Here is a 24617-nt window from a genome sequence, read left to right as displayed (position 1 = left end):
TATGGGTATTTGCTGATCTTTCATACTAATGCTTTGAAGCCCCATGGCCTTCTGTGGTATTGAGACTTTGTTTCATCTTGTAAGGAAATGAAGTGATTTGAAAGAGTGCTCTTGATTTTCTTTTCCCTGTATCACTTGAAGAGAAGCATGCATGGATTTTGGGCATGAAGGATTGAACACCTCTTGATGTAAAAGACATAAAAGTGGTGTACCCTGCCAAAGACGCTATACCAGGTAATCTACAATATTAATCATACAGAGAGTGACAAACCCAGAGCTTTCATTTGAGAGAGAGCTGCTAATGCAAAGAAGAGTGCCAAGTGATCGTCACAACAAGACTAGCCCTATTATACAACTGTAGAACTTCCAGCACCTGGAAGTGGTCCTGAACAGTCACGAGGGAAAGGCAGTCTCGTTCCTTGAGAAAAGACCAAGCTGAGGCTCCAACTTAGGGAAGAAGAATAAAGCACTGTAAAAAGTAGTTTTCTGAGTGTGCAAAATGCTTCACACAACTGTCCCTGGCCTGGGAACATTCCTGCAAGGTGAGCATTATCTATCTGGTCTGCTCCCTGGGGCATTTGGTGGGCCGCTGTGAGATACAGGAAGCTGGACTAGGGCCTATGGCATGATCCAGCGGGGCGTGTTCTTATTATCACCCCTGTAATGCAGCTGAGTTGTTGAGAAGAGGGGCTAGCCCTGATGATCTAGTGCAGCCATTTTCAACCACTGTGCCGTGGCACACTGGTGTGCCGCAAATGGTCCCCAAATGTGCCGCGTGAATTTGGGAGAGGGTCATTTATCAATAGGACCATTAGGGAATGTGAGCCCCCATTGACAGCACAGTGTGCCTTGTCAATTGTCAAAAAGCTGATGGTGTGCCTTGACCATTTTAGTGCCTTGCCAGTGTGCTGCGAGATGAAAAAGGTTGAAAATCACTGATCTGGTGAGTTCATGACAAAGACTTATCCAGATTTTCCATGGCAGAGGTTTCAGACTCAGGATATATCATCAGGACATATGAGACTTTACAGAGTAATTGAGAAATCCATATCTTACACTTTAAATGTTTTCCCGAGAGGGAGAGTTGAGGAATTGAGTATGAAGAAATGCAATTACATGCGTGTCTAGGCTTTGTTAAGCTAGAGGTGAGAATTAGGTTAGCATTACAGGGAGACAAAAATGGAACTATGCATGTATCTTGCACTAATTGCAAGAGAGAATGGATGGAATCATTTCAGAGAGCAGGAGACACAGGATGATCTTGGGGGGAGGGGAGGGCTGGGGTATAGCACATGCATAGTTGTGCTGCATGCGTATTTGGAGCAGAAAGTTGAATAAATTGTATTAAGGTGTTCCCACCTAGTGCATGTCAGTAAAGGTGATCTCTGTCACTTTTGAGTCAGAATCTTTTCTTGTTCCTGTTCAGAATGAAGAGTTCCTAGCCAGGTTTCTGCTATGGGCTCTTTGCAAGATAGACTGAATGCAAGTTTTGTACAGGTTCCCGAATTCTAGAACAAGCAATGGTTTAATAGGTTTTTTTCAAGATGTCAGGTTGCCCTTCAAGCTGACCTTCAAGACCTCTTGTAACTGGTTAGCAGGTTTTAGTGTATGTAAGCAAATCTCCAGTTGGTGAGACAGATGTCTGAAAATGTGTAGTTAGCACACGGAAGCTTCAATCCTCTGCGTACTTAATTGATGCTAAGCCACATTGAGCAAAGCAGCATTTGTGTCAGTTTCTGTGATCAGTCGCCACCCTAAATGGATTTTCAGAAGGATGGTGTTTCTCTGTTGACTGAAAAATGAGTCTTGTGGCAGCTTAAATACTAACCTTTACTGTAACTTAAGCTTTTGTGGTTTTGAGCTCACTTCTGCAGATGCAAGAAGCATTGCGGTAAATTGGTAGGTATACATGGTTCCAGAGGGGGTCTGAAAGGAGCCATGAATCCTAAAACCTATGAAATGCAGGAAGTGGGGCAGCAGGACTATAACCTCTGTGTACACATCCCAAATGTATACAAGATGAGAACAGAGTGACCTGTTTATAACAACAGTCATACGCTGCTTTTATCTAGCAATGGTATGACAGTTTAACAGATCTGATCAAATCCAAATTGAATGGAGTCAAATTTCCTGATAAATTCTGGTTCAGTAATTTCATGTTTGAGTCTCCTTTTTCAGCTCTTTTTGTGGAAGAAAACCACAACCCTGCTAATTGGGTAAGAGGCACTTTTTCAAGTGGGTGCTCCTTTTTTTTAGCAGGGGGAGAGTAACTGGCCCACCTCACCCCAGCACTGTCTGTTCTAGTGGCTATCTGCTGGTATTCATTTGCATCTTTTTAGATTGTGAGCCCTTTTGGGACAGGGAGCCATTTAGTTATTTGATTTTTCTCTGTAAACCGCTTTGTGAACTTTTAGTTGAAAAGCGGTATATAAATACTGTTAATAATATGTGAGTGCTGGTTTGCACAGCCTTGAGGAGAAGCGAAGGAAATGTAATGGAAAGAAGCAGGATTTATTTCTTTTCCAAAATGAGGGTAGGAATTTTATTATCTCCAAACCTATCCACTCACCAACACTAGGATCTGCTCCAATTATGACTGGGGTCATCCAATAAAGGCTCTGTGACCCTAAGCCAGTCTCTCCCACACACACTCACTCTCTCTCTCACTCACTCTCATACACACACGCACTCGCTCTGTTCCCATTTTCTATGGTGGGAGACAGGAATGGCCTTTCGCCAGTAACTTCATGTTTTAAGTGTGGGGATTCAGTGACTGGTGTTGTCCATAATTAGGTTCTGAACTTGCATGGATCTTGCCTCTAGATTCTGGCTCTCCCTTTGACTAGAAACCTATGACTTTCTGAACATACCCCAAAGGGCAGGACAAGTACGTTTCCATTCAGTTCTGACTGCTGCGCAAAGACCAAAAAATTTTCTGATAAATTTTTCTGAGTAAATTACCTTAGCCATTTTTCTCAGCAGTGATTCCCTGACTATAGGCTATAGTGAGATAACAGTCTATGGTAGAGATGGCCTTGACAAGAGGTCAATGAGAAAGCTCCTTAGTGTTTCATCAGATGTGTTGAAACTTGCCTGGCTATTGCTTGAACTCATGGCTCTTTATTGCAAGAGCCCCGGTTAACATCCTCCTGTTCATGACACCTTTTGGATACAGGAACCCACCTGACCCACCCCACCTTCTTCACTAAACTACATTCCTTGGTCTTCAGCCTCTCTTGCAGAGTGAACCGGCTTGCTTTGCCTTGCTCCCTGTGCTAATAACTTTCTTTTCTTGGAGCGATGATATGATCTTTCCTCCATATTTGTTTTTGCTGCTTGCAAAATCTGAAACCAGCCTTGAAAGATTGCCAACACGCTCTGCTCCTTAGGGGCAAAGATTTAAAGGGACAGTTGCTGTTCCATCTCAGCTACAGCACTGAAGCCTGATTCACAGTCTAGTTGTTAGTTGAGGGGTAGTAAAAAGGGAAAATGCATGCCGCAAAGGTGTTCACTTTTGGTTAAGCCATTTCTGCCCAGTGCTGCATATACACAACAGGGATAAAATGTGTACACCTGTAGGCTGGGCAGAAATGGGTTATCTTGAGCATTCCTCTTTCTCTGCAGCTACTACCTTCTCTGTCCACCTCATGCATTCGTTCACTGTGCATATGTAAGGCAGCGGCTCAGTAACAGAGCAAATGCTTTGCAAGCAGCAAAAGTCCTAGGTACAATTTCTGCCACCTCCAGGTAGGATGGGGAAAGAGAGACCTCTGCCTGAAACTCTGAAGAGGTACTGCCAGTCAGTGCAGATGGTAGTGAACCAGAGAGACCAATGGCCTGACTCAGTATTCAGCTTTCTACATTCACAATCATCACAAACCAGATAGTCCCTAAGGGGCTGATCGACCAGAGGGCTGATCCCTGACCCCCTCCCCAAACAGCAGTGATGGTGGCAAAAGTCAGCCAAAAGACCTTTGGAGAGAAAGCCAGTGGGGGTGAGGAGCTACCACCCTGCCAAGGCACTTGATAAATGGAGGTGAGATGTTGCAGCACCTTCTGTTCCTCCTAACTGGTAGGCAACAAGTAGAGGAGCTACAACAACCGTGGTTTTCTCCCCTTTATTGATGAGAAGGGTAGGAGAAAGTATTACTCTTGTCCACGAGTAAGCTTGGAGGAGTGCATGGACCCAGTGTGCAAGGCTTTGCCTCAAGATCCATAGTGACCTGGTGCCAATGCTACATACAGCCCTCAGCTGCTCCCTGGCATTTGCTATTCACACTATGAAGAGCCCTTTGAGGAAGAAGCCCCTTGCTTGTGCCACGATGGAGTGAGCAGCTGCATTGGCTGCCACAGCATCAAACGTCAGGAGCTTACACCAGCAAGAAGATATTTCACTTCTGGACTGCCAACTTGCCAAAGAGTGGTTTACTGCTGGAGTAAACACTGCTGTCTCAGTATGACTTAGCAACTTATCTAATACAGAAACAAAGTGCATTACTGCTGAAGTTGTGGCTCAGTGCCCTTAATGATGGCAGTCTGAGAACCTAGACACATAAAGGAAGACCTCTGCTCAAATCTTGGATACTGTCAAGGGAACTCTTGGCTTCAGGGATTGGGATCTTGGAGCATCCAAGTTGCTTGTTCCTTCTCAAGGGAACAAGATTTTTGGTTCTTGTGACAGTATTTGGGAACAGGTAGATGGATAGTGAAACATTAGGTGAAGATACTGTAGCTGAAGGACCCTGATGTTCACAACACTGCATCTGCAGAGTTTGGCAAAGGAGGGGATTGTATGCTTTTATATTGACACCTTTCTCTACTTTGGAACCAAAGCACTACTAATTCAAACAATCTGGCCCATTAGTTCTCACCTGTGCTTGTGGCCTCAATCTGTTAAGATTTAAGCAACTTAAATCTGTTGCTTCTTGAGTTACGGAAAAAGATTGCTCCTTCCTGAGGAACAGCACAGAGCAATTGAAAATTCTTTAATAATGTAGGTTTTCATAGTGTTGCTGCAATCTCTCACCCACAGCTTCCACAATGTGTTTTGATAGCCACATGTACACATCAAGGACATGCAGTGTGAGGGCAGCAGTTGAGGCAGAACTGCCCCACAAGAGTCCTCTGAAAAGCTGCGAGTGCATAGACACTCATGATGCAAGTGCTTCAGCCACTGTTTGAAGTGTGTAGATTGTGTTAGTGCACTTACATGGCAGCAGTGCTTTTCAGAGGACTCAGTGGGGCAGTTCTGTCTCACCTGCTGCCTGCATACCATATGTCCCTGGTATATACTCTACCACTATCAGTCCTGTTGCACACAGTTGTTGTAAGAGCTGCCAGACTGGTTTGATGTTCTCAGTGTCTACTAGAAGGCGTGACTATGACCTAACATCCTTCTTGCATGTTCCCTAGAGCCAAAGAGTCTGGGGCAAAGGATGGGCCCTGAGATGCCTCTTCACTAATTCAGGTATGAATGTGAAAGGTCACAAGTTAGTCAATAGTCAGCCACGTAAGTCTTTCTGCTGTTTGGATGTTACACGATTGAAAAAGATGTTGTTCTGAATGCATAGTACAAGTGAAAGGACTTTGCCACTGAATCTGAGCATACAGTAAAAAACAGAACTCTTTGCCTCTCTTACTAACTAGGGTGGAAGATTGTCTGACCATTCTGGTTTTGATTAGTGTTTTCCATGTGCAAAAATTGTGGGAAGTACATAGGAATCAATGCAAAGCTTAATACAGCAGGCAAGGTTAGAGGTTCCCCTTTGCTATGTAACTACTTTGAAATAATTAGAGATGTTTGTTTCCAGTGAATAAACTAGGTTTACAAATATTCCCTTACCTCTGTGAGTTCCTCCCCACCACAGGATGCAGCGCACACCCCATTGGCATGGTGGCACTGGACAATTGGAAAGGATTGGGCCCCAAGTCTTACTGAACACAATTGGCTTACTTCTGAGTAAGTGAAAGTGTTAAACACCACTAGAAATAACATGTCCTTCACTCTCAAATATCTTGTACACACTGGATGTTCCTGCTCTCCAACTGGGATTTTTTTAAAAAGGAAAATGTGGTTGGGTCGTTGGCTAGTGTAGGAACAAAGAAGACAGATGTTAAAAGCTGGTGTTTACTGTATGAACCTGAATTTCCACGAGTTACTGAGGGAAAAGCATTTATGGAAACTCATTTTCCTGCCTCCTTCCAACCCAAGTCCTGCTTTTCTAAAAGGCAAAATGTAAAGCAACATGTTCCCTCCCTCCCCAGATATGACCTGCCAAAAAAAAAGCAGAACATGGAAATGGTAAGCATGTAGGGAGAAGGAACAATAAACAGGAAATTGTGTACTTGGTCAGAAAATGTTTGGACATGCAGTGCAATCCTACATATGTTTACTCCTACATCCCACTGATTCCAGTGGGGCTTACTCCCAAGCAATTATGTGCAAGATTGCTGTCTAAGAGTAACCTCATTTTTACAACTAAGATCCACTAAAGCCAGTGATGTTTGACATTTGTTGGAATACAGAAACTTTACAGTTTTGGGCCTCATCCAGGGATACTAAGTCTGCTTTTGGCTGCAGAGCAAACAAAAATCCAGCAAGTACAGCCTTTTCACATTTGTACTTCCAAGAGAACAGCTGAACCTGTTGAATTTCTGCCTGTCACAGCCTATAATAATAATAATAATACAGGTATTTCTATATCGCCTTTCTTGGTCCTCAGATTTCTCCTTAGACTTTATTCAAGGCAGTTTACATAGGCAGGCAGTTTAAATCCCCGTAGGGATTTTTACAATTTGAAAGAAGGTTTCTATCTTTCAAGAAACCACAACATTCAGGTGTTTCTTTCTTGATCTGGTCGCACATTCTGGCCTCTATCCTCCCACGCTCAGAGCAGATGGAATAGCTCTGCTCAGCTTGTCAGCTGCTTCAAGGTCTCGCTGTTCACGGTGCCAGTGGCCTCGAACTGGTGACTTTCGGATGTTATCTTCAGGCACATGGGGGCTCAACCCTCTAGACCAGACCTCCTGCCCTTCCACTTTAAAGGCCCTTCCACTTAGCTTCATAAAGATGTTTTCAAAGCACTGCAATGAGAGCCCTTAAACTATACTCCTGTGCTTTTAAGCCCACATGACAGGCGGAAATTCAACAAGTGGGGCCTTTCTCATTATGCTTGAATTCAATGCTTGAATTGAATGCATTATGCTTGAATGCAATGCATTATCATTGAATTCCTGCTTCTTATTCACATTTAAAAGCCTTGCCAGAAAAGTTATCCTTGTTGATCTTTTATATATATATTTTTCTTTTAGGATTATTTCAGTGCTCAGAAGCTCATAACCGTGCCTGCTTTATTTGAATGTTTACAATTCTGTTTTTGTTCCTACTGGTGTTGCCCTGCATTTGGAAGATTGTCAGCTACAGTTAGGAACAGAAATCCATCTAAACAACTATTAAACCTATAGCTCCTTAATCAGAAGTAATACAATCCAAGAGCAGTATTATACCATTAGGGGCTGGTTGTATAAGAGCCCAGACCTGAGCTCTGTGTGCCAGTTTACCAGTGGCACACACTGTCACAAACATGCTGTAAGGTGCATTTGCGGGGCTTAGTGCAAGCCCAGTGTGAGAGTTAGCCCAGAGGGAGCTTGAGCTGGGCTAGCACCAGTGGAAAGTGGCTGCCTGAATTGCTGGGTGGGGGGAGGCAAGGAGGAGGTGTTCCAGGGCGGGGGAAGGTGGAGAGAGAGTGGGGAGGGGCGGAAGGAGGGCGGCCCCGGTGGAGTTCAGTTTCACCAGATCCTGAGGTCCATATTGGGCCATGTGGCCCAACATGGAACTCTGATTCTGCAGCAGCTCTAGAGCAGCTCCATTGCAGGGCTACTTTCCTTATCCGGGGGGGGGGGGGGGTGGTGGCAGCTCCTTACCCAAGGAGCAGCCACCAGCTGCCCGGCTGTACTCAGAATGCCATGGTAGCCATTTTTGGAACCATGGCAGCCCTGTGATCTGGGCAGCTCAGGACTGGGCTGTAAAACAGGCCTGAGGTGCTTGCCAGTTTTTTTTTACTACAGTTTAATAATAATAGTAGTAGTAGTAGTGGTAGTAGTAGGACTATTTAGTCCTATTTAGTAGGACTGCAACAAAATTATGCTCTTATGCCGACAACATAAGAGTTGCAGTGTTGGGAGAGATGATTAGTCTCTCCAGCTTTGCAATGTATTTGCCTTTCAGGGATCCACTAAATGTTATATGACATGATCTTATGCCCTGTGCTATACATTCCTAGCATCTATTAATCAGAAAAATTCCAGCTTCCTGAACCTATTGCACTGTTTGCTGTTGTGACCCACAAAGAAATGTACCTTCCATTGGTGTGATTCTTCCCATTTATGTCTGTGACCATTGTAACACCTTCCAATTACAAGGCCAAAAAGTTGCCTGGGGTGCCTTCTTTTAGTCTTAAGCCCTGCTGTTGTAAACATTTTGTCTTAAACCTTTTAACTTCATTGGGTAAACCTAATTTCTTGTATTTTGATATCAGGTTCAACTGTAGCACCTCTTGTTAAAAAGCACCATGGTTCTGATCCAGTTCCCACTGGATCAGCACCTGATCCAGGTGCTATTACAGTTTTTAAAAATGTGGGAGATCCTGATTTCACCCTCATCATCACATCTCCATTGTACCATAAGCTTTTGTTCTTTTCGTGCCTGGAGACCTCTCTGCTGTTACTCTGCAAGCTCAACCTTCAGATGTTCCCGACCATATTAGCATAATATACAATTCCAAGTGACAGTCACATGGTCATATACTTGGGGCCTCTCTCCCCAAACTTCACCATGCATGCTGCTGTGAGCCTTCCACTTTTCTTTCAGTACTGACCTGTAGCAGCCTCTTAATTCTATAAAGGAGGTGAGAAAGAGGAATGCAGTGTCATGGCAAGGGAAGTCACTTTTCTAAAGTCCGTTCCAAACCTCCCCATTTTAGATGCAAGTAGTTGTCAGGAGCAGTAAATAAGCTGCATCTGGTTTTCAGTCTGAAAATGGTCTGGGAGTGCCACCTAGTGGCTGAGTGATGCCAAGCACCTTACAACCAATCCATAAGAATCATAAGTGTAATATCCAGGTGGGGATGGGTGGTTGCGTAGGTGCAGAAATAGGCTTTATACCAGTTTTTTTACTTTCATAGTTTCCCCCAAACAATCCCAAAAATGGCTAAGGATGCTGAGAAGTCCCGAGGTTCCCTCACAGAACTGCAATTCCCAGAGTCTCCTGGGGAGCAAGAATGACTATTAAACTAGTCTGTAGTATAGATATTTCAACAGAAGCCAACGTGAATCCCACCTGTACAGACGCATCTCTCATTTGCCAGTAATACATGAACATGGCCCGAAAGATTCCCAGCAATTGCCTTTTATGTTACTAGGGGTAATGTGAACCTAATAGGATATTTTTTTGGTAATTTATTCTAAGACCATAGAAGTTGAGGTTTCTACCATAGAACTAAGCTATTTCTGTCTCTAAAGGGGATTTAAAATGTGCCTACTGTGCTTTTTAGAGGCCAAAGTTATCTGTTTACAAAATGTTATAAAACAAAAAGTACAAGGCTCTATCTTTCCCTCAGTACACACAGCCATGATGTTAAAAACTCTGCTACCAGCTGAGATGATACTTAGATGGCTTGTATTCACAGCTGCTAGATCAAATGGCTAATATTATAATGCTGTTGTATAAATCTATGGTAAAGCCACACCTGGAGTATTGTGTCCAGTTCTGGTCACCGCATCTCAAAAAAGACATAGTGGAAATGGAAAAGGTGCAAAAGAGCGACTAAGATGATTACGGGGCTGGGGCCATATGAGGAAAGGCTACGGCGTTTGGGCCTCTTCAGCCTAGAAAAGAGACGCCTGAGGGGGGACATGATTGAGACATACAAAATTCTGCAGGGGATGGACAGAGTGGATAGGGAGATGCTCTTTACACTCTCACATAACACCAGAACCAGGGGACATCCACTAAAATTGAGTGTTGGGCGGGTTAGGACAGACAAAAGAAAATATTTCTTTACTCAGTGTGTGGTTGGTCTGTGGAACTCCTTGCCACAGGATGTAGTGATGGCGACTGGCCTGGATGCCTTTAAAAGGGGATTGGACAAGTTTCTGGAGGAAAAATCCATTACGGGGTACAAGCCATGATGTGTATGTGCAACCTCCTGATTTTAGAAATGGGCTATGTCAGAATGCCAGATGCAAGGGAGGGCACCAGGATGAGGTCTCTTGTTATCTGGTGTGCTCCCTGGGGCATTTGGTGGGCCGCTGTGAGATACAGGAAGCTGGACTAGATGGGCCTATGGCCTGATCCAGTGGGGCTGTTCTTATGTTCTTATTCACATCTGCTATACTGTGCTTCCCTCCAAACACACAACCACGATGCTATTGGCTGAGATGCTAACAAATGATTGCATTCACATGGTTGGTTGGCTTATCTATTATCCATGAGGTCCTGCTGGCAGCAATCATGAGTCCACTTGTATAGTGAACCTTGTTTTACTGCAGACAGTCCATTGTAAAAGTGAACCTGCTGTAGCTGATGCAGAACACTGCATTTGTAACACAGCCATTTAATTGTCTTTACAGCCACGCAGCAGATAGTAGGACCCATCACAAAAGCGGTCAGCATCTATAACTGGAAAATCCCCTACCTAAGGTTTCACACAAAATATAGCAAGTGCTCACTTAAAGTTGTCAATAGATTCTTGGTAACTCCAACTTTAAGCAAAATGACTTATAATGAAACCAATTTTACTGTAGGCTAATTGATATATGTAAACAAGAGTTAAGCTCCTAGAGCTATTTCTGTTCTCCAAAACAGCACCGAACTTCTAAATACTCAAAACCCTTCTACTATTAAACACTGAATTAAATGTGAGCTTTCTGGGCCAGAGAAAACTCCAAAAAGACAGTGGCCCAGGCTGGAAATTGATTTTTTTTCCTCAACAACTTTAAAACAAAATGACTTATAACTAAATGACTTTAAGTGAGAACTTGCTGTACTATTAAAAAAAAAAAATAGAACTGTGTCCACATAGGCTGGCACAGTTTTGTGATCCATTTTGTTGCTGTATGCTTTGGCCCCTTAATTATTGGTTGGGTATTATTGTTGATGGCCCAGATGTGCAATAGTAATTAAGCCTACTTGTAGATCTCCTTCTTAAAAGCCCTTTTTAATATGTGTACAATTGCCAGCTGTGATTCTAGTTTACTTGCTCCACAGGCACCCTTTTCTGCTTGAAAAGTTAATGTAAATTCCACTTACTGCTACTTGAAAAATCAGCATGCTACCATTCTATTAATGCCAAATCCACTTTTTAAAACACATTGGAAGCCAATTCTTGTTTATTAATTAATCTTGTTCACTATATATCTACTTGTTTTAATTCAGAATCAAATTATGAAGTACATGGTAATTCAGGAGGGGTATGGTTTGGTAAGCTGGATACAGCTGAATGCAGAAAAGTGGATGTAAACCATTAACCTCAAAACTAATCATGGTTAGGTCTTGTTGGGTCACAAAATAGGTAATGCAAGGAAAAGTCTGGCCCTAACTAGAAATAAGCCTCAGTTAAGTACACAATTGTTCGCATGTTGTTTTGTATCTGTTTTCTGAAAACAGAACTTGATTTCTCATCAAAAATGGGAGTGAAATTTCAAACTAATCAAAAAGTTGAAAGTGAGGACACACAAATGCAACCTATCTGGACATAGATTTTGTGGAAGTAACAACTAAAACTGAAATCCAGTTGTTACAGTGTTCATGATTTTCCAACTTACATTGCAACCAAAAGTAGGTTTGGAATGGGGAGTGATTTTTGACAGGAAAACAGCAGGAAGGGGGAGAGTCAGTTTCCCTCCTTGAACATTGCAATCTCAGATTCCTTCTACCCACCCAACCCACTATTTCTACATTAATAACATGCACCCAACTTTCAGAGACTAGAGTGGGAAATCTTTCAGGACCCACCTCTGTCTGCATGAGTCATTTTGTGGAGGTAATCAAGTCTACTTGTGAGTGCACACGTCAAGTTACTCAAATCAGGTGGAGAACACATGGGCTGGGGCATGAAGGAAATCCTGTCACTTGTGTGGAAAAACATACCACAAATGAAAATATCTGTGCAGAATTGCAATTGGACAACCAAAAACACATGTGATAACAGGTAATAACAGTATCATTTTTGCTGGCTCTATATTTCCTTCTGATTTATGCAGAGGTTATCAGGAGAGGTTTTATACATTCATTTTAAAGCTGAATGGAGGCAACATAAAAGGGACCAGTTAAACTCCCCAACACGATACCCAATAACAAAGTTCACTTATTTATCCTTCTAATAGCTTCATATTGACCAGGGTTGTGTGGGGGTGTGGAGGCAGATGAGGCTGAGCTTCCCTACTGGGACCCTTTGAAAATCACCGCCACCATGTGAGGCATCCAAGCACCCACAACCCACACACAGTGTGTGTTCTACCCATGGAGGAGATGTGTGTCTGTGAGAGAGAGAGAGAGAGAGAGAGAGAGAGAGAGGAATGTGCTCTGCGTGTGGGTTGTGGGTACTTGGGCGCTTCACACAGTGGCAGTGCTTTTCGAAGGACTCTGGTGGGGAGGCTCTGCCTCACCTGCCTCCCCACACAGAGCACATGGGTTGTGGGTGCTTGGGTGCCTCACAGGGCAGCAGCACTTTTCAAAGGACCCCATTGGGGAGGCTTGGTCTCACCTGCCTCCCCACATAGAGCGCGTGGGTTGTAGGTGCTTGGGCACCTCACACACGGCGGTGGCACTTTTCAAAGGACTCCGGTGGGGAGGCTCTGCCTCACCTGCCTCCCCACCCACCACATGTCCCTGATATTGACCAGTCCTATGCAGTGCATTTACAGTGCATCCACTGGGACTTTGGTAGAAGTCCAAAGCCTCAGTTTGGTACAGGCTACAATCAGGTATGCACTTACCTGAGAGTAAGCCCCACTGATTACAATGGGACTTACTTCTGAGTATAGGATCGCACTATAATCGTGCACAGACTGTCAGCAGTCTTAGGCTAAGCTGTGCATATTGCAGACTGACAGCCCAGTCCTGTCCACACTTTCCTGGGAGTAAGCCCCATTGACTGTAATGGGACTTACTTCTGAGTAGACCTGCATAAGCTTGGGCTGTAACTCAGCAGGCTTGGCAGGAGGGGGGCTGTGAACCTGGGGTGTGCCAGAAGCGGGGAGAGAGTGGGGCTGAGCATCTTTGCACGCATGAGGTCCCATGCGCAACCCCTGGCACCTCCACTGAGGACCACAGCCAGTGGGTGCAGGCAAGACTAGGCGGCTCAGTGGTGGGGCTCAGAACGCAGCAGGCTCCCGGAAGAAGACGCGTGTCCGCCCCTCTCGTGCATGCTCTCCCGTTGGCCACAACTCAGCCACAGCCGCGTCACGTGGGAATGAGGCTGACTCCGGGTTCCCGCCCCTCTGGCGCTGGCTGATGATGCAGTCCGGAGGCGGCGGAGGGAAGCGAAGTGGGGTGAGTTCAGTGGGGTCCCCTCCACTCCCCTGCAGACCTGCCCTGGGTTGCCCCCCAACCCTGCCCTGGCATCAGTTCCAGCCCGCCTCTTGGGCAGGGAGGAAGGACATGAGCCCAGTGTGCCCCTGGGCTCCTTGATGCTGGCATGGGGTCCAGTGTGGGGACATGGCACCTGCAGGAGGATGGTGACCGCTGTGGGGGTGACAGCTCTGGTCATGGCACTCCATCAGGGGCGTGCGATGGGTGGGGAGGCAGATGAGGCAGAGCCCTTTGAAAAGCGCCACCGCCGCCCTGTGAGGTGTGCAAGCACTCACAACCCACGCGCACTGCCTTCCTTGCCTCCCCACCCACCGCGTGTCCCTGCGCTCCATGTCATGATCATGACACCACACGACGGTTGCAGCTGCGTGTCATGCACATTACTGCAATCCTAAAGGTGGGTCAGCATCATTATTCCTATATTGCAGGTGCGGCGCTGAAGAACAAGTGGCCTTGCCTCAGGCCACCAGGTGAGACCTTGACAGAGGCAAGATCCGAACGCAAGACTTGTTGGCTCACAGTTTGCAATCTGAATGACTACACAGCATTAGCATTCTGAAGATTGCTGCACCCCTCTGGAACTAGGTCCAAAAGGAGGGGTACGAATCTTACTAATTGGTCTCCCTCTAATGATAAGCACTAACTGACAAAAGATTAATAAACTACTGATGGCGGTAGCATGGAAAAAAGCTAAGTGCATGTTAGGAATTATTTCTAACTTCTTTCCTAATAACATGGCTAATGTCATCATGCTGTCATGTACATCCCTGATGTGATTATGATTTGGAATCCTGTGTACCATTCTGATATCCCAAAGCTGTTAAAGGTAATGGAAGAAGAGAAGCAAAAGTGATCAGGAAGTTGGAGCACCTTCCCTACCAAGAAAAGCTAGAGAACTAGGGTTAGAAATAGAGGTAATTAAGGGCCCAGTCTTATCCAACTCTCCAGTGCTGGTGCAGCTGTGCCTATGGGGTGTGCACTGCATCCTATGATGGGGAGACAGTCACAGAGGCCTCCTCAATGTATGGGAACTCTTTTTCCCTTACCTCACGGCTGTATTGTGATTGCACCGTAGCCGGAAAGTTGGATAGGATTGGGCCCTAAAGGGGTTGGGGAAGGACATGATAAAGTTCTATAGTTTTTGAGCAGTATGAGGACATTTCTAACTTTCTTTTAATACTAAAATTTAGGCTGACATGTTGAATAGCAATACATATGTTGTAGCAATACATTCAGGACAGACAAAAGAAAGTTATTCTTTCCACAGCGCACAGTTAACACAAAATTCATTGCTCCAAGATGCGATGGTGGCTTTCAAAAGGATTGAACAAATTCAAGTTATTATTTAAGGTTTCTATAGTATCATTAGTGTAGAGGGCTTTGGAAGACAAGTCTCTGTTTTTAGGATCATACAATGTAAATATTAATAGAAGGGGAAACAACTGAGGGCACAATCCTAACCAGGTCTACTCTGAAGTAAGTCCTATTTTATTCAGTGGGGCTTACTCTCAGGAAAGTGTGTTTAGGATTGCAGCCTGAGAGAAGGGAAGGGAAGATAGACAAGGATAAGGATTGCAGTGGAAGGATATGCACAAATGTATTTCCTTTTGTTGTCGTTAATTTCTGTAGGAGGTGAGGAGCTAAGACAAGGGGCTGGTTCAGACAATACTTGCATTGTTCTACTGGTCCACTTGATTACTGCTGTGTGCTTGTGATGCATAATAATCTTGGCCTTCATTTTCCAGGAAGCTTTTTCAGTTGTTAAGGGCTCCAGCTACTAAAAGCTTCCACCAATTATGGAGCTGACAAGCAAAGAGAGGGGACAGGATATATGTCCATTGAGAATACATGTGACAATAATTGTGTGGGGCCAGTCAGATGACAAAAGTATAATCTGAATCAGCCCAAAGACTATGAAAGAGGTAAGTTTGGATGGAAGGGAGAGAGAAGGTACCACACAACCCATCTGTTAGGCATGATCACTAAATGTGAATAGCCTCTCAACACGATACAGTAGAGATCATCAATAGGGGTGGGCTGTTGTCTTCACACCTGGTTTGTGAGTTTTCAAGAAGCAAACAGCTAGAAAAACAATAGTGAGCAAGATTCTTGGTCTGATCCAGTAAGATCCTTATGTTCCTGCCACCCCTCTGTCAAATCCCCCAGAAGGTGGGTTTTATAGTCAAATACCTGGGCCAATGTGTAACTTCCAAAAGAGGGTTCATTGAATGTGGTTATGCAGCAGTGTGTGAGAGAGAGATGCTTTGCACATACACAGAGGTGCTGTGTCACTTCCTGTAATTTGAGTCAACATACTGCCATCAGAAACAGATTCTGAATTGAAATTTGGGTATCCCAAAAAAGATCCCCCCCCACAGGCAATTCTCAAAATAATTTTCTCTCATTTCTTTCTTAGACACGTCTGTTCCAATAACTTGGCTAGACCTCTGTCACCATGGTGAGTGTGTGAGGTGCTCTGCAACACACCTTTGTTCTTTGGATTATTTTTTTTCACCACACATTGTATAATATAAAAGTAATTATGGGGAACAATTAGGAATGCAGAATTCAAGCATTTTGAATAGTTTGAGATGTTATCAAACAACTGAGCCCTAATGCTTTCTTCGATTACTTACAGGGGGAAAGAAAAGGAGTCAATAAGTATTACCCACCTGATTTTGACCCAGCTAAGGTAAGGAAGCAATTGTGGGAAATAGTACCTATAGGCCACTATTGGGATGTATTCAATTATTTCAGTGAGACAATTCATTTGTGTGGGACAGTTTTAGGTTTAGGAGCCAAATTATCTGGATGCTGTCTTTTTCTCTAGGTTGGTTTACAACATACTATAAGAATTGTGCCTGTGGTGCCAAGACAAACACCTGTGTCATTCAGAGATCACTGAGTTTCTCCATGGAACTGTGAACTTCATCCGCTTTTGGAAATAAAAGCCCTACTCTCATTTATGTAGTCATACAGGAGTTGAGAGGATGATGAGGCTCTTGTGCAGGACAGATGACTTTCTTATGCTTAATAAGTCCAAGTTTTTGCCATCTAACTCTTAACAAATCCCAGGCTGAAGTCTCTTCAGGATTTTTGTTTTGTTCCAGCATAGCTGATTGTGTGAACAGCCTCCCTCTTGCTGATTTAGGGCCCAATCCTAACATGGGCCAGTGTAGGCGCTGAGCACCTTTGCTGGCACTTGGTGTCACAAATGTGCTGTAAGGCACATCTGCGACACCCAACGAGGAGTGAGCCCTAGCACCGACCCAATGCTGGTTGGCACTGAGCCCAGCACTGGACAGACGCTGCTCAGAGCACAGTAAGAACTCTGGGCAGCAGTGAGGGCCTTGGGGTGGGGGGAGGCATTCTGGGGTGGGGGTGGTGGGACCTGTGGAGCCCTGCTCCGCCGGATCATATCTTCTTTATCGGGCTGAAAAGCCAAACACTGAAGATCTCGTGTCTGCGCTGGCAAAATAGTTGGTGCAGACTTGAGAAGCCCCATTTCAGGGCTTGGGGCTTTCCTTGAGGGAATGGAGAGAGGTGAAAAGCGGTGTGCCCCAAGGATCTGTCCTGGGACCGGTGCTTTTCAACCTCTTCATAAATGACCTGGAGACAGGGTTGAGCAGTGAAGTGGCTAAGTTTGCAGACGACACCAAACTTTTCCGAGTGGTGAAGACCAGAAGTGATTGTGAGGAGCTCCAGAAGGATCTCTCCAGACTGGCAGAATGGGCAGCAAAATGGCAGATGCGCTTCAATGTCAGTAAGTGTAAAGTCATGCACATTGGGGCAAAAAAATCAAAACTTTAGATATAGGCTGATGGGTTCTGAGCTGTCTGTGACAGATCAGGAGAGAGATCTTGGGGTGGTGGTGGACAGGTCGATGAAAGTGTCGACCCAATGTGCAGTGGCAGTGAAGAAGGCCAATTCTATGCTTGGGATCATGAGAAAAGGTATTGAGAACAAAACAGCTAATATTATAATGCCGTTGCACAAATCTATGGTAAGGCTACACCTGGAGTATTGTGTCCAGTTCTGGTCGCCGCATCTCAAAAAAGACATCGTGGAAATGGAAAAGGTGCAAAAGAGAGCGACTAAGATGATTACGGGGCTGGGGCACCTTCCTTATGAGGAAAGGCTACAGCGTTTGGGCCTCTTCAGCCTAGAAAAGAGACGCCTGAGGGGGGACATGATTGAGACATACAAAATTCTGCAGGGGATGGACAGAGTGGATAGGGAGATACTCTTTACACTCTCACATAATACCAGAACCAGGGGACATCCACTAAAATTGAGTGTTGGGCGGGTTAGGACAGACAAAAGAAAATATTTCTTTACTCAGCGTGTGGTTGGTCTGTGGAACTCCTTGCCACAGGATGTGGTACTGGCGTCTAGCCTAGACGCCTTTAAAAGGGAATTGGACAAGTTTCTGGAGGAAAAATCCATTATGGGGTACAAGCTATGATGTGTATGCGCAACCTCCTAATTTTAGAAATGGGTTATGTCAGAATGCCAGATGCAAGGGAGGGCACCAGGATGCGGTCTCTTGTTATCTGGTGTGCTCCCTGGGGCATTTGGTGGGCCGCTGTGAGATACAGGAAGCTGGACTAGACGGGCCTATGGCCTGATCCAGTGGAGCTGTTCTTATGTTCCTTTGGCAGCCCTGGCAGTGCTGCTGGATGCAGTGGTAGCCATTTTGGCGTCTCAGTACCCATTAGAGCTGCTGGGGATAGGATTGGGCTATTACTCAGTGGCTTTAGGCAAGTCCCCTAGTCAGTGAGTGGGTGGAGATCTGAGACAGAGAGTTCTTCCTCTCTAGGACAACTTTAGTCTTGCATCCAAGCAGTATCAAATTCCTTTAGGTTCAAAAATGAGGTGGGCGTGAATGAGCTTGGGCTTTTGCTAACAGAAAGTCTGCTTGGTTGGGATTTCGTGCTTGTATCATCCCTTTTCTTTGATGAAAACGTATTTGTGCCAAGGGGAAAGAGTTTGTCTGCACCGTGAATGAAGCTCATGAAGGAATCCTAATTATATGATATCTGTTCGTTGTTAATTCTGCTCTAGGCAGACACAGCTGTTTAAGTGCACTTAAAAACAGGACAAAGAGTCTGAACTGGCTGGTGCAATCTGATCTTGCCCATGCAAGGTCTGTACATGGAGTCCACTTGCAAACACTTGTACCCAGCTGTGTAGAGCACCTGGGGTTATTCCAGGAATTCAGGCTTGAGAGTCTTAAGGAGGTTGTAGTGTTAAGTTTTTGAACAGTTTCCTTCAGTGAGCTGTAAACCCAGCCAAGTCCACTGAGGTGCAAGAGAGACAAAAATACTAGGCTGCCTGGTAAGAGAGCATTATCAGGTGTATGTACATTTCCTTACTAATGTAACTATTGTAGTGAGTCCAAATTGTTGGGTTCATGTTGGCAGAAAATTTCCAGAAGGAACAGTAAAATGCATGGTACTGCATCTTCCTGGCATGTGCTAAGTTTTTTTTTCTGAAAGTCAGGCAAGAAATCCTTGTTTTCCCATGAGGGTTCATGAAGGGTCATCAGATGAAGGCAGAAGGGGTCATAAGTGTGATTGATCTCCATTCAGGAAGCTGAGTACTTTCTCCTCTCTCTTCTCTGGCAGCATGTCTCCCTTAATAAGTACCGCAACAGCCATCCACTGCGGGAAAGAGCCCGTAAACTCTCCCAGGGTATCCTCATCATCAGGTAAGGGCACTTGGGTTCAGCCTTTTGCATGCCTGATACTTGGAGCCAGTGAGCTTGGAATCCTGATTTCATGGTTAGAGCAAATAAGTTGTAGCTACACAGGGTTATTGACAAGGGAAATTTGGAGATGGTTTCCACACCGAGAGGCCTGTTACATTAGGGAAGGGCCTGCCCTGTGTTAGTTTAGCTGGTCAGATCTTTTCAGTGCCTCCTACTGCCTGTAATGACTACTTTCATGATTGCTCTTTACTAGGTTTGAAATGCCCTATAACATCTGGTGTGACGGCTGCCAGAACCACATTGGCATGGGTAAGTACAGAGTGTGGCTGTGGGACCCACCCTTCAGATGCACAGATTGCCTGCTTTGCAAGCTATGGGAAAGGTTTAAAGTTGCCAGGATTGAAAGAATGCTCAAATGCTGTCCAAATACATATGTGACTCCTTGCTAGTGCTTATTTGGCACCTTAAGGTGTGGGTCCAGAAGAAATCCAAGAAAGAAGGGTTGACATCAAGAGGGGGCAACAGGTGTAACAATCGCATCTAGCTAGTTGGAAGTAAAGGAATGAAATTTTATGTTTCCGAGTCCTGTTTCTAGTTCTGGGAAAGTGGAGAGGATGATTAGTGAATCAGGGCAGGGGGAAGCTGGAGCATCTGGACATCTTTGCCTTTCTCTTTGCTGTTGTACTCCTTTGGCAGTTGTGATCTGCTGACAACTGGGGGTTTCCTTGAGGTCCTAATCAGGGAATCCACTGAAAGGCTATATCCATACCAGACTCTCTTCCTTCACTCTGTTTGCTACAGGAGTCCGCTACAATGCTGAGAAGAAGAAGGTTGGCAACTACTACACAACCCCCATCTATAGGTGGGTGCTCCCATGGAAAAAAGGCAGAGGGGTCTGCTGTTTCTGTGCTGCTGTTTTGTGGTGACCACCTGGGTAGGATGGATATCATCAGAGGAGATCAAGTCTGGCAAGAGGAGAGTAAAGCTGGTCAGACTGTGCCCACATTTTGCACACCCAGTACTATTATCACAAAAAGTGAAGTCCTGTGACCTGGCTAAATTATGTCTGTTTGGATATGCGTTCTTGTGGAGTGTAATTGTGCAATTCCCATCCATGGGACAAGAAAGGTAGCGCTGAGGTCCTGATCCTTGACTGCTGCTGAATGTCCTGCTCGGTGTCTTGCTGGTTTCTACAGTTTTACTAGGCACTGCTCATATGTGCTTTCAAGCTGTCCTTGCAGTGATAAGGGCTAGAAGCACAGCTTTTAATAGATGCAGTTCTCAGACTGCTGAGTTCTGCATCAGATGTCAAATTCAATGCAGTTGGCAGTCATCCTGTGTGAATTGCATGCAGCCTGGGCCATGGAATTCTTCCTGGTGTTGTTAGGAGCTCCCACTGCAAATGAAAGTTCTGTTCACAGAAGGACCCCTTCTGCTAGCGGTATGCTCCTTCCATTCACAGAAGAAACTTCTGTTTGTGAATGGAGCTCCCAATGGGACCCAAATGCTAGTCAGGATATCGCTCAGCAGCAATAATGCCAGCCAGAATCCCTGTAGGCCTTTTGGGAGAGCAGTTATGAACCTCATTGGGAAAGTCATTATGCAGCCACTACAGCCAAAGCCTTGCTCCTTACCGGAGATGTTCTTACCTCAAACTGAGGAGAGACCATCCCAAAGAACATAAGTTGTGCCACATAACAGCTAGGACTTTGTATGGAAAGAAGCAGAGGCTCAGTACAGTTTTTTGGGGTAGAGTAGGAGTCTAAAAGTAAAGACTCCTTTCTCTGAATGTGCTCCATTAATAATCACTACAGCTGATCTCTCTCTCTCTTCCTCCCCTCCCCCACCTTTGCTGTATTGCACTTTGCTGCATAGGTTCCGTATGAAGTGCCACCTTTGCCCTAACCACATTGAGATGCAGACAGACCCTGCCAATTGTGACTATGTCATTGTCAGTGGTGCCCGGCGTAAGGAAGAGCGATGGGACCCAGAAGCTAATGAGCAGGTAGTAGCCACAGGTGAGCCTAAGGAGCAGTGCCCATCCCGCCATGGAGCCCTTGCAGGTTCATCCAACCAAGCCTAGCCCAACTCATGCACTTTTTGCCTCTCAGCCCACGAGGAGAAGCAGAAGCTGGAGATGGACGCCATGTATCAGCTGGAGCATGGGGCAAAGGATCAGAGCAAGCTGCAGCGAGCCCTTCCCACCCTGCAAAACATCCAGGAGGCCCAGAGTGCCTGGAAGGATGACTTCGCACTCAACAGTCTCCTTCGGCAGAAATTCAGGGTGAGCAGTGGGGTAGTGCTGTGAAGGATTCCTCTTTACTCCACAGGCCTAGCATAAAAGGGGCTTGGACAAATACGGACAGGATGAAAATGCAACTGCATTTCTAAATAATAAAAGAATAGTTAGATTGCCTAACCAGTTAATTTTTTTTTTTTTGTTATCCATCTGCTTTTGATCTACGTAACTGATTAAATTTAAATAAAAATGAGTTAACCCTCAGTTTATGGTACAATCCTATATGTGCTTACTTGGGAGTTCAATAATGCTTTTGTCTGCCTAACCATGCATAGGATTGCAGCCATGTGTTTCTTTCTCAGATATTAAGTAATGAAAAAGCTATTAGTTTTTGGTAACCTTTTCTTTTTTAATTTTCTGTTATGGTTACCACACAAGAACCAAGACTAGCCTTAAAACGTAAACAAGCTTGCTCTGGACTTGCAGCCCCACCAGTTCAAAGCTACACAGTTCTGTTAATTTTTATTAAACTCCTGCAAGAAGACAGTCAGGTCCTGCATAGATTATTTAAAAAGACACAGTCCTGCCTGCAGCTTTGTAATGTTCAGCTCTTGTTTGCCCCCGGCCTGTTTCTTGTTCTGTCCCTGCTCAGTCTCCCCTCACTCAATGGAGGCACTGGTGTGAATGTTGCTTCCTAGGAAGAGAAGAAAGTCCTGCAAGAGGAGGAGAAGAAAGATCTCGCCTTGCAGACGAAAGCAAGTCTGAGCATCCCACTGGTGCAGGAGTCTGAGGAAGACCGGCATCTGGCAGCACTGCTCAAGTACCAGAGCCTTGGCTGTATGTGAAGACTCGGTAGCTGGGGGCAAGAGGATGTGGGTGCCAAGGGTAGTGTTTCTCCAGGCAAGAGGGTGGTGTGCATGCTTACTGGGGGCACAGTAGATGGGCCTCAAAGACTCCTTTAGTTGCCATCCTTCTCTTGTCCTTCCTGACTCGCCTGGCCGAAAGAGTATATGCAGAAGATAGACAAACATCTACCTCAAACTAACTTGTGAGGATGTAAACCTAATTTAGTACAATATGTTCTGAAATACAATATTCTACTTGCAGGTAGCTAATGCCGTGCATTCACATATCCAAATTATATATTTTTACATGTGCTCCAGACCTTTGTCTCCTTTCCCCTCCCTTTTTGACCCTTCCCTCTCAAGGCAGTCACTAAGTCCTATCTGGAAAACCATTGAGCTGAGAGCAGTTGCACACAAATAGTGCTGCTTGTGCAGTGGCAGTACTAGACTTTTCAGCCAGGCCTTGTTTCATAACCCTGTAGCTGCCCCAAGTACCCCAGGACCCCTTTTAGAGACACAGGAGTTGCTTTCAACACATCTTGGTTCTTAGTCACAGTGCCCCCTCTCCTAAAATTAGCTCCTCTCTTTCTTTCCAGCCTATGAAGATAAACAGAAGCAAAAGCGCAATGCGATTGCCGACCGCCCGTGGTTCTCACCTGCCCAGGCCTCACGCACCAAAGCCAATGACACCCTGAAAAAGCTGGGGCTCTCTGGCAAGTCACCAGCTGGAAAATCACCTGTAGACTTGAGCAACCTGGGTGTTGTGCGTCGGAAATCCAGAGAGAGGGAAGGAGCTTCCACTGAAGATGACAGTGAGGCTTTGGACTCCACTGCACAAATTAACAGGCAGGACCAGGACAGTGAAGCAAAAGGAGTGTCCCTTGATTCTCCCGTGGGGCCTGATGTGGGCTCCCAAGTGACTGAAGGAAACCTCCGATCCAGTTGCACTGCCTCTCTGGTTGCAGATTATTCAGACTCTGCCTCTGACACTGAAGCTGAACTATGAACAGTGCCTTGTGACTCTTGATAAAGAACATGGCTTGAGCTGGTGCAGTGTATTATTTTCTGAACCAACAAGAACTAGACAACCTGCAGTAGCTGCACCAACCAGTTGAATGCCAAAACAGAATTGAGTGAACAAGCGTGTGCATGCACCTTTGGGAGTTGCACTTTACTGTCTTTCCTTGGAGGTTCACACCTCTTTCCGTGATGCCCCTTCTTGATTTTGCCCAGTAAAATAAACATATAAAAGTAACTCAGCTCTTCCCTTAGCCCTGCCTGCTGTGTTCTGCTTAGAATCTGACAGTTGCACATGTTGAGCATTAGCTACAAACACAGGCCACCAACTCGGGCCTGCAAGGAAAGCGGAGAAATCCAAGATCTTTTATCATCCATCCCATTTCCAGGACTTGTTGCTAGACCATCTTGACAACCCATAACTACTAAACCTATGTTTTGCAACCTGATTTTATTTTGCTGTTGGGTAAAGCACAAGTCTGCATGGCTGTACCAGGAATGAGCATCTGGGTTTGTGGTCCAGCCCTCATTCCATGTCTTATGGACTGCCAGTCTGTCCGCAGTGTAATGATGAGTGCATGCACTCACAGAAAAATTGAATAGGGGCTTGACTTCAGATAACAAGGAGCTGTTGCTGTTGTTTTACATTTGAGAAACTTCTTTGCCTAACACTGCTCAGTTCTGTTGCATGAGTTTTTTCTTTTTTTTGGGTGTTGTTTTACAGTATTTAATGTTATATACTAAGAAGAGGAGGCTTGACATTCCTGAAAAATTAAGAAGACCCATTAGAGCCACTGTGATGTAGCTCTTAGGGTTGCTGTGGGGATAATATGGGTCAGACAAGGAACTGTATATGTTGCTCCTAAGCAAGATAAACAAAACAGGCTTCAAGGGCCTGTGCTTAATGCAGAAGCTCTTATTGCTCAAAGCCCATCCCAGGGCTCTGTGGATGCTGTGATCTGTAGATGCTTAAAATAGATTTGGAATGGAGGTCAGCTTCCTGAGAAACATTTGTGTTTAAAATGCAAGATTTGCATCCCTTATAGCTATGAAAATACACTTATGAGTTTGTGGGCAGTGTCTGCTGAAGTTTCAGAAGCCAGAGGGGTGACCACATAAACTGGCCAGTTGTTGGGTGGTGGAATTTCAGTGTCCCAGATAGCTCCTCCCCACTCCAAGACTAGTAAAAACCACAATATTATATACTGTGCAGCA

General features: G+C 45.1%; 1 protein-coding gene across 2 annotated transcripts; it reads left to right on the top strand.

Moving 5' to 3' along the window:
- Positions 1 to 13515: 13515 nt before the first annotated feature.
- On the top strand, positions 13516 to 24199 carry YJU2B (YJU2 splicing factor homolog B). 2 transcript variants are annotated; one of them, XM_066616658.1, is made up of 11 exons: positions 13516 to 13552; positions 14020 to 14190; positions 16008 to 16049; positions 16230 to 16283; positions 19219 to 19301; positions 19555 to 19610; positions 20103 to 20163; positions 21177 to 21319; positions 21413 to 21585; positions 22239 to 22377; positions 22982 to 24199. In XM_066616658.1, exons 3-11 carry the CDS (start codon positions 16047 to 16049, stop codon positions 23389 to 23391), a joined length of 1122 nt encoding a protein of 373 aa, XP_066472755.1. In that variant the 5' UTR covers positions 13516 to 13552; positions 14020 to 14190; positions 16008 to 16046; the 3' UTR covers positions 23392 to 24199. The 2 variants fall into 2 exon arrangements, with proteins under 2 accessions (XP_066472755.1, XP_066472756.1); XM_066616659.1 differs by having other exon boundaries at positions 13518 to 13552; positions 14020 to 14061.
- The last annotated feature ends 418 nt before the right edge of the window (positions 24200 to 24617 follow it).

The sequence above is a fragment of the Tiliqua scincoides genome, chromosome 2, assembly GCF_035046505.1.
Source record: "Tiliqua scincoides isolate rTilSci1 chromosome 2, rTilSci1.hap2, whole genome shotgun sequence".
Classification (NCBI taxonomy): Eukaryota; Metazoa; Chordata; class Lepidosauria; order Squamata; family Scincidae; genus Tiliqua; species Tiliqua scincoides.
This window is presented reverse-complemented; position numbering and strand designations above follow the sequence as displayed.